Source organism: Crocodylus siamensis, chromosome 6 (genome assembly GCF_052110815.1).
Source record: "Crocodylus siamensis isolate JL-2025a chromosome 6, ASM5211081v1, whole genome shotgun sequence".
Classification (NCBI taxonomy): domain Eukaryota; kingdom Metazoa; phylum Chordata; order Crocodylia; family Crocodylidae; genus Crocodylus; species Crocodylus siamensis.
The window spans coordinates 48,355,251-48,365,319 of NC_143400.1; the positions used below are offsets into that span (position 1 = coordinate 48,355,251).

General features: G+C 50.2%; 1 protein-coding gene across 2 annotated transcripts; it reads left to right on the forward strand.

Moving 5' to 3' along the window:
• Window positions 1-232: 232 nt before the first annotated feature.
• On the forward strand, window positions 233-8,439 carry SDR39U1 (short chain dehydrogenase/reductase family 39U member 1). Of its 2 annotated transcripts, none has more exons than XM_090052656.1 (6): window positions 233-356; window positions 2,098-2,204; window positions 2,610-2,692; window positions 3,470-3,591; window positions 4,412-4,555; window positions 4,907-8,439. In XM_090052656.1, exons 1-6 carry the CDS (start codon window positions 341-343, stop codon window positions 5,320-5,322), a joined length of 888 nt encoding a protein of 295 aa, XP_089908782.1. In that variant the 5' UTR covers window positions 233-340; the 3' UTR covers window positions 5,323-8,439. The 2 variants fall into 2 exon arrangements, with proteins under 2 accessions (XP_089908782.1, XP_089908783.1); XM_090052657.1 differs by having other exon boundaries at window positions 255-352.
• Window positions 8,440-10,069: the final 1,630 nt, after the last annotated feature.

Genomic DNA, 10,069 nt, shown 5'->3' on the forward strand with positions numbered 1-10,069 from the left:
AAGGCTTAGATCCTGCCTTGAAGGGGTTGGGCTAGGAGACCCCGGGAGGCTCCTTCCAGCCCCGTTGAAACAAGAAACATACTGTGGAGTAATAGGGAGAGCAGACCATCGCCCTCCTTGGCAGTGCCCAACGCCTCAGCCCTGCGGAAGCCTGGGCGCTCCTACACTGGGACTCGCACACAGCACGCATCCCGGCGCAGCCATTCGGCGCTTCAAAGCTCCGCCCAGCCCGAAGCGTGCGCATGCGCGATCCCGCCCGGCCTGGAAGCTGCGCACGCACGGTTCCGCTCCTCCCCGGCCGGCCCAGCGCGGCGCATGCGCAGTGCGCTCCCCGCGAGCCATGAGGGTGGTGGTGGGTGAGTGGGTCGCGCGGGGTGGGGCGTGGTGTCGCGCCCCCTTTGTGCCGCTCTGCAGCGTCCGCCGGGCGGCACAGGGGCAGAGCCGGGCGGCCTCCGCCCTGTCACGTGCCGGGGAGAACAAACGAGTCCTCTGCTGGAGCGGCCGCTGAGGCACAGCCGGTCTCTGGGGGTGCCCCCAAGCTCCGCACCGGGACCCTAGTCTAAGCTAGCCCTTTGGCCTTGGATTTGCTGCCCTGCCCTGGTCTCTTTAGAGGGCACAGCCACCTCTGCAAAGCAACATCATCCTCGTGCTGATGGTGGCAGACACCTGCTCGCCCCGCTGCTCCCCCGGGCCAGTGGGCAAGGTGCTTCCAGGCTCTGTCACCTCCGCGGCTGGCAGGCAAGGACGCCTGGTCCTCCCCCTACCCACGGGTCTGGGGCAGCAGGGGATGCAGGGATCCCCCCCGCCCAGCCAGTCTCAGGCCCACAGTGCTGCTCTGGGGCAGTGGCCAAATGGGCAGCTCAAGTGGTAACAGACATCCACCACGATAAAGCAGGACAAGGAGCAACCAGCCAAGTTGAGGTTGGGTATTAGCAGAAACTCCTCAGTAGGAGGGTGGTGAAGCGCTGGAACAGGTTACTTGGAGAGGCAGTGGCATCTCTTTCCTTGGAGGCTTTTTGAGGCCTGGCTGGGCAAAGCCTTGGCTGGGATAATCTAGTTGGGGCTGGTCCTACTTTGAGCAGGGGGTTGGACTAGATGTGACCTCCTGAGGTCCCGTCCACCCCTCATTGTCTGTGATTGTATGACTATTGATACCTGCTGTGCTACTAATTTTTCCTTGCTGTGTTGCACAAACAAAAGGTATCAATGTCTATTTGTTCTGCATTTGTGCTGCCTTTAAAAATTTGTAAGGTGGTACAAACAAGAAATCAAACGACATCTGTTTGTACCCTCAAATGGTGACACTTTCCCTACTCAGCCAGATGCCTGCCCTGGGGTCTGGCTGGGTTGGGAAAAATGTTTCCCCATTCAGATGTCTGGGTCTGGTTGGACAGGGAAGACCTCACCTTCCTCGCTAGCCAGGTGGGCAGGGAAAAAGCAGGGAAATCACACCGCATCATCAAGGGCAGGACAAGGGGTGATGTGCGTGTTGTCCAGTGAGGCAGATCATCTGCTTCGTTGGGCTGTTTTTAGCTAGAGAGACCAAGCACCATGACCTTGAAGCTTCAGTGGTGGTGCTGGTGCTTTACCTACTATAGCCAGCTGTTGCCCTTGCTCTAGCACTGGGGTGGCAACGCAGTGCTCCCAGGTCTCTTTTGCAGCTTGCTGCAGCAGGCCACAAAAGAGCCTTTTACTCTTCAGGGTCCAAGGGACTGGCCAAACCTTCAAATTGCCCCTGGGATACTTCGACACCTGAAAACCTGCTGCATCAATCAGCAATTTCTTTGTGGTCAATTCTTCAGTTTTGCAATGGATTTGCTATTTTTATCTTGCTTTAAAGCCTGGCATGTTCCAATCTGTTGCATGAAACTTGCATCTATCTCATGACAAATGTAACAACTGGAGGAGACCAGTCTGTCTCAGAGAGGCACAAGCTTTCACAGGTAGCAGCCTACTCTTTCAGATTTTTGCAGATCTGTTCTAGCATCTGACAACTAGGCTGTTGCCTGCAAGACCTTCGGGCCCCTCTGAACTAGTTAGTGTCTCAGCTGCTGCCCTGCTCTGCTTTCTGCCTAATTCGAATTCTATCTAAACCAGGAGGCGGAACTGGCTTTGTGGGCACAGCCCTAACTCAGTTGCTGAGGAGCACAGGGCATGAGGTGACCCATGTCTCACGCCATGCAGGGAAGGACCGGATCAGCTGGGTATGTGATTGGCTGGATCCCCAGAGGGAAAGATTGCAGGAATCTTTACAGTGTCGGGGGGGCGGGTCCTCTGGTCTCAGTGGGGTACAGAGATCATGGGAGTCCATAGTTGTAGCAGATCAGTGCTTGGTCCGGATGTGTCTGGCAGCTCCTGCCTGGGCTGAACAGCTCAGACGGAGGCATTGCTCCAGCTCTGCCTGGTGGCAGCCACCACACTGCAGGACTCAGGAGGAAGCTGGGGTTGGAGCCTGTAGCCTGGTAAAAGTCATCAAGAGCAGGGCACGCGTGTGCTCAGCTGGCTGGGTCTTGGGGCCAATCTGGGGAGGGCAGGAGATCGGAGAGGCTGGATGAAGGGGCCAGCCCTGAGAGCAGGGAGTGGGCAGTGTCTCTGTCCTGTGTCCCCAGGGTGAGCTGTCCCGCTCTGGGTTACCCCGTTGTGATGCTGCCGTGAACCTGGCTGGTGAGAATGTCCTCAACCCACTTCGAAGGTGAGCCCATACATGGAGAGGGGGCTGCAGGGTTGTGTGAAGGAGGACAATCCCTCCTACAAACTATATAGCACCTTCCACCTTGGGGTGGGGGAGAGAGCAGTGAGGGGCATGCTGTGGAGGGGATCAGTGACCTGATACAGAGCAGAGGGGGTGGGATGGATTGGCCCAAGCTGTGTGCGGCTGATTTCTCCATGCTACAGTTGGCCATATTTGGAGTGTAAACTGTAGGCTATTGACCTTTACACTCTAGGGATTGAGTCTCTGTCACCACAGTTGTTTCCTGCCCTGCCCTTGTCTTTTAATGCCACAAGGGAAAGAAAGGATGGAGAATTGGGATTCGAGGTAAAATGTCACTGGGAGGTTTTCTCCTGGGGAATGGTTAGTTAAACGGGTGCTTGTTTTGGATTGTGCATGCAGCTGACTGCTTGTCTGCAGCTGATGGCTTGTTCGCTTCTGGGGCTTAGAGTTCTGCCTACCATTCACTCCAGCTGCTTGGGGGGGGGGAGGGGCTTGTACTACCTGAACTACTACACAGCAGGGGGAGGGTGTGGCATTGTGGCATCAACCAGGGACTGAGTCTGGTTTGAATATGAAATATCTATAGGGAACTTTCTTTTTCTAGAGCTGCCATTTCCAGGGAGATTTAGCTGGATGTGGCTGTGGATTTTTATACCCACACACGTACATATATATAAATAAAAACCATTGAGTGTATTAAGAGTGCAGAGGGTGAAGACTACGCAAGACCCCTTTGCCATCTTTCTGCTTTTGCAGGTGGGACTGTGCCTTCCAAAAGGAAGTATTTGCCAGCCGGGTGGAGACTACCAAGACCTTGGCCAAAGCCATTGCTGAGGCTGAGCAGCCCCCTCGTGCCTGGGTCCTTGTCACCGGCGTAGGTATTTACTGTATATGTGGATGAAGTGTGATTTGGTCCTGATCTGCTGCCTTGCTGGGTCAGTAGTCCTTCTGTACAGGCAAGGAAGAGTGCAGCCTCTTACTTTTGTGGGTTACTAACAGAAAAGAAGAAGCAGCGCCAAGTGCAGCACAGCCTTCGACATACCTACTGTGCCCCTCTGGCGCAGAAGGAAAATAGTCCTCACGTCTCCTGCAGTCCTGATATTCTCCTGTGACTGTGATAAAGCAGTCCCCATTTACTAGATAGAGTACATTCCCTAACAACATAGATTTCTGTCCACCCATGCTCACAGAGGAAAAATAATTTCTTTGGGTAATTTCTCACAAAATCTTGTGCTTCTGTCCCTGACACTAAAAAGGAAATAGTTCCCTAGCCTGTAGCATAAGGGCAAATCACATCTTATGGTGATATTGATGATATTCTGCCATTGGGAACAGATGAATAATATTGCTGTGGCAAAACACAGCTGTCCACAAAAGGGCATGTCTTTCTACCACTGCTGCGAGGACAAGGTTACCCTTGTAGCAAAATGGAGTACAGCCTCTTGTGGAATAGATGTGCTTCTGCCCTTGGGGAGGTGGAAGAAAATAGCCACTGAAACCTCCTGCGAAATGTGTCTTTCTCCCATTGTAAGAAGAAATGTTGCGCTTCCATCACTTGGAGAGAGGAGAAAATAGTCTCCGAAACGTGATGGCTGTGGGAGAGGTTAGGATATCTGTAGTGCTTCAGTGAGGAGCATAGTGACCACGGGAATAAGGACCACGATCCAGCAATAACAGCCCTTTCTGTTAACCTGCCAGGGTATTACCGCCCTAGCCTGACAACTGAATATACCGAAGACAGTTCTGGTGGGGACTTTGACTTCTTCTCGCGCCTGGTGCACGCCTGGGAGTTAGCAGCTAAAATTCCAGGGAACATCACCCGTGAAGTGGTGGTGAGATCTGGTGAGGTGGGATGCAGGGCACTGGTGCAGATCAGCCCCAGGTTGAGGGGATGGCTCAGGGGTTGGAGAATGGAGTATGGGGCACTTCCCCATTGGAGGGCTCTGGCTCAAGACTGGCCCCACCGTGATGGGATGAGGTTTCTTAGTTGGGTTGGGAATGGAGCATAGGGCCTTTCCCTTGGGGGTGAGGGGTTGTGGCGTCCATTCAGTCCAGGATTGGGAGACTGTCTAGCACAAAGGATGGGGAATGGGACATATGACCTTTCCTCTGTAGAGGCTGCTACTTTGATATGGCCCAGTTAGGGGGCACTGGCTGACACAGGGACATTATCTGACTCTCTTCTCTCCACAGGAGTGGTACTGGGGAAGAACGGAGGTGCAGTCTCACAGATGCTGTGGCCCTTTCGGCTGGGCCTTGGTGGCCCCATTGGCTCTGGTGTCCAGCCTTTCCCCTGGATCCATGTTCAGGACCTGGCTGGCATTGTGTCCCATGCCCTAGAGACTGAAGGTGTCCGAGGTGTCCTCAATGGTGTCTCCCCAACCTCCCCCAACACCTCAAATGCTGACTTTGCCCATGCATTGGGGTCCGCTCTGGGGCGACCGGCCCTCCTACCCTTGCCCACTATGGTGGTACAGGCCGTGTTTGGGGCTGAGCGAGGCGTCATGCTGCTGGAGGGGCAGCGAGTGGTGCCCAAACGCACCTTGGAGTGCGGCTACCACTTCACCTTCCCTGACCTCCCTGTGGCCCTGCGGGACATTGTGTCCTGAGGCTGAGAGCAGGGCTGGGATAGGAGGTTACACTGCTTTTAGGCATTCCCCTTTCAATAGGCCATGGGGGCTGTTGTCTTAAGCTTGGCTGTCTTTCTCATACGCTGCTGGCACCCTTCTCTGTCACCCCTTTTTGAGGACTTCAGTTGCTTTCAGTTGCACTTTAAGGCGTTCTCCATTTTGAGCCCCTTATTTTTTTCTTCTGGCTTTCTGTATGTCTCCACAACTTCCCAGTTCCTTCTGAGTCCCACCTTCCCATCCCACTGTGTTCTTACCATCCTTCTGTGTAGGGGCAAATGGATGGAGCAGCTCATTTGGAGACCCAATTTCTCCTCCTTTTCAAAGTTTGCGCTGTCCCAATTTGATCTCCTTTGTGCTCATCTTCATTTAACTCTCCCATCCAAGTCTAACCAGGTTGCACTCTATCTGTTGTTTTCCATCTTGTGACCATTTTTAATGGGCTGGGCTCCTGCAGAGAGGGTCCTGGAAGTTGTAGTTTTCCATGGTACCATGGGCATGATTCCCCCACTAATATATTTTGTATATAGCATTGTACAGTTGTTAAGGACTAAATTGTGGCTGAATCTCTGCTGTGTGGGGAGTTCCTTTGTCAAATGTATGGTGCAGTAGGGGCTGCTGTGCTATGCAGCGAGCGGCAGGTATGTAGGGCGTTTTGCTCCTCAATCAATGCTGATGACAGCCTCAGTGTAGCACAAGGTGCTGCAAGGATGGTGTGAGGGTGCTCTCCCCTTGTCATCAGTACCAGTTCCACTACCTAACTGTGATGCTGTGGACATGATTTATCAGGAATCTGGTTGGGCCACTCTTCTGGCAACCAGGACTGACTCTAAACTTGGCACAAAATTAATGTATCCTATTTAGTTTTTAACATCCCTCTCAATTCCACTCTCCTCCCCACACTGCCCCACCTCAGGTCGCCCTTAACGTGACTTCTCCCAGGCTGCTATGATGCATCTCCCTCTATGTTTTGTGGCACTAATCCTTATCTTCCACAAGATTGGGACAAGGGGAGGCCTGTGATCCAGGTGGGGCTGTTTTAGGAGGGATCTGCAGGTTGGGATTGAGGGGCACCACCACAACTGTCTGGTCTCTTGACCGGTGAGTAGCATGGTCATTTGGATGGAGGCCCTGCACTGTTGAGGCCTATGCAAGTTCATTCCAACCAGCTCTTTCCTGCTGGAGTAGCCCTTTCTGGCTACTCACCAGAGCACTGGGTGCCTGGGGAACCATTAGTTTTGGTCCTGCTGGTAATGCAGCATGTCCTTTCCACTGGGGAAATAAAATATTTGGAGATAGTTGTGACCTCCCCTTCCCTCCCACTCCCATGCCTTCCTTCAGCCCAGAGCGGCATAGAATCAGTAGAGCTGTGTGGAGAACAGTGGCCTGGTTAGTGACCAAGTGTGGGTCAACCTGGCTGTAACTGTTTTTGGCAGCCAGCCCCTAGGTGCTGTTGTCACCGGCTGTGGGCATGTGCTCAAATCACATTTCATCATGCTCCAGGCAAACCAGGGGCTTTATAGAATGAAATGAATTCAAAATCAAGGAACTTTATGGAAAGGAGCTTCTATGAGCGAGAAAGAGAGCTCAGGATGGGAATGAGACCCAGATATCCAATTTAGCACTGTTAGGGGGTCTTGCAGAACACAGTTCTGCTAGAGGAGAGTGGGATGGAGGATGGGATCTCAATATCAAACGAAGGACATGGGAGTCATTAGCTGTGACAAAAGCAGCAAGGTGCACAAGGGATATCAGGACTGGATTGGTCTGAGGAGCCATGGGTATGGAGAGAACAGTGGGGTGTTTCTGTGGTAATTGGGGAGGCGCAGGGGGCACCTTCCCTGGACAGACAGAGCACAACTATTGCTTTCCTGCTCTGTGGTCTCTGTTATTCCCAAAAGCAATCCCTGGGGGGGAGGTACAATCCTGCAAACAGATCAAGAACTGCGTCTGATGCCAGGCCCCAACATCTTATACCATGTGCCCTGCAACATCTGATGCCAGGTCCCAACTCACTGATACACTGAAGTGTAGAAAGGGTTTAACTTGGACAGAGGGATGCTCTATCCACGTTAAACTTCTTCTGCACTTCAGTGTATGAGTGAGCTGGGGCCTGGCATCAGAAGTTGCTGGGCATACAGTATAAGAATGTTTCTGATCATTGCTGTTCCTACCCTAACGCCAAGCTTAGGTTTATTTCTTGTGTCGTAAACAGTGCTCTGTTATGCCTCATGCCCCTAACCACTTCTGCCAGGTGGCAGTAGATTTTACCAGTTGGGTTCCCTTCAAACAGAACTTGGCCAAAGGGTCTTAAAATACCTTTGGTTTATGCTCTACATGTTGGTCCTGGAAGTAGGTGGCCACAAATGGCAGGCAGGCTGGTTCTCTCCATCAGGAATTTCATTTATCTGTTGAAAGTGGATTCCTAAATAACAAGTGACAGTTCTTTGAGTGCCTTCCAGCTGTATTTGGTATGCTGATGAGAGAGATTATTTTAAAACTGAAGAGCAGAGAATGGACTTGAGGTCCGTACCCAGATTCCATGAACCTGATAAATTCAGAGTAGCAGGGAAGGTGCTGGTTGTCTTTCACAACAAGAAGTTGAATTTGTTGTATCACCTGTGTTCATTCCTACTAAGACTAGAGCAAAACATTTGGGGGAAAATGTCTAGTCTTGATCTAAAGTTTGCTAATGCTGGAGGAACCCAGCTCAGTCTTTCATAAGCTGTTCATACAGTTAATTATCCTCATTGTTAAAAACGACCTTATTCTCAGTCTGAATTTTGTCTAGTTTCTTCTACTAGCCATCTCCTTTTTTTCTGAACTTGTCCTCTACTGCCATCTTTTGGCGCATTATGTAAGCTAGCTGGTTGCATGTAAAAGACTTCTCATTTTTGTAGCCCTCCTTGTGTCAGGTCAGCTCATGAGTCCATGAGAGAAAGTCAGCTCTGGTGGTTTGGCATGTCTCCCTGCTAGGCTTGCAAGCAGATGCAAGGTCCAGCTCTGTAAAATACTTGTCATAGTGCAGTCCTGTTCTAAGACTACATACGTGCTGGCACTACAGTATACAAATAAATAAACAAAATATTTTATTTTAAAGCTTCCTGCTACAGGGGTTATTTTGTCAGGTGTGTGAACAGCACCAGTCCCTAGAGAGACTTGAGTCCTGACTGTGGTATCCCTCTTTGATGCTTCAGTACAGGGCTGTCCGACTTCTGAGTGGGCTGCACATCTTCTAGCTACATGCTGTGCCCTGTGTCCTGATATAGCTGCTCCCTCTCCCTCCACTGGACATAGCATTGGTGCCCTAATGCCACCCATATAGGGGCTCTTAAATCCCCCTAGCCACAAGTTCCCTGAGCTCTGCATGTTCTGCTGCACCATATTGTCCCCAGATGCAGAGGAAGGAAGCAGAAGAAGGAGGAGGGAGGGAGACCCTGAAGACCCTGGCTGCAGCAGCAATGAGGGGAGCAGCATCCAGACCAGGAGCCCAGGGGCTGGATGTGGCTTGTGGGCAGCCATCTGGACAGCCCTGCTTCAGTAGACATAGCAGTAATAGGACTTTGATGTTTGATGAGAACTGAGATTTCATTGACAGCATTTACCATAAGTTTTTCACCTGATGTAATTTTGTGACAGCATTTTCTGTTAAATGATTTTGAAATTTCTACTCCCTCCCCCAAAAGAGAAAAGCTAATGAGATGACCTAAAAAAAAATTCAAAGAAAAAATCTCCATATGATTTCCATTAAGTGTGAAACTAAACCAAAAGACTTAGGTTTTAGGTAGCGCTTTCTCTTCTGAAGACCTTTAATTATTCCAGAAAGGAGATTGATAGTTGTCCATTGTAAAAATGAGGAATCTAGGGTGCTGGAAGGTCAGGGCCTTGCTCTAAGTGGGTGAGACAGGACTGAACCCAAGGCATCTGAATCACAACCCAGTGCTCTGTCCATGGGTCCACAATATTTGGCTTATGTGAATAGCTAAAAAGGAAGAAGTAGTATCCTGACATTTGAAACTAAAACGGAATGGAAAAGAAACAGATTTTTTTTTTAAATAAAAGACATTTTTACAAACTCATTTGCATGCTTCTTTAATGTTTTGTAAGAAACCATTGCAAACAAACCATCTCCAGTAACACAGTAATAGTGATCAGTACTCTTTGGTTAAAATATATTTGTTTTAATGTTACATGAGGGTTTTGAGAGGTTTATTCATACTTTAAAACATTGGGTGTTCAATTCTAGGAACAGTAAGTAATTCTGTTTAAGGGTCCTGATTGATGACAAGGATCCAATTTCATACATCAAATATTAATGGAGGCTTTAGCAATGCCTAGCACTCAAGATGAGTTGAGGTAGGGCATGTTCAGTTCCTCTCTTATATTTTCCATTTTCTTCTAATGTACTTTTTGGGTAAGCCTTTGGCCAAGGGAGTGCCAAACTTGGACTTGCTCCTGAGGGTCTTATTGCAAATCCAGCTGCCAAAAAATACATCCTTTGGGACCAGGAACGTAGGAGAGAACGTTTTTCACATAGGACTCTAGGCAGATTCACCCTGCTGAAGTGTTGGCTGAAGTGTTGCACTGGACTCTGTTGCTTGTTTGTCTAGGTGACATCCAAATGATGGCAGTGAGAATAGTGCTGCAGATTATAGCAGCCCATGTTGCAGGTGATTCATAGATCCTATGGCCAAACAGGATGTCCAGGACCATCTAGTATGACCTGTAT

Bases quoted from the DNA above. Each gene is read 5' to 3' on its own strand.
- SDR39U1 (XM_090052657.1), top strand. From the start codon at position 316: ATGCGCAGTGCGCTCCCCGCGAGCCATGAGGGTGGTG. The intron at 2,693-3,469 runs GTGAGCCCATAC...CTGCTTTTGCAG, and splicing joins GTCCTCAACCCACTTCGAAG to GTGGGACTGTGCCTTCCAAA. The intron at 3,592-4,411 runs GTATTTACTGTA...TTAACCTGCCAG, and splicing joins GGTCCTTGTCACCGGCGTAG to GGTATTACCGCCCTAGCCTG.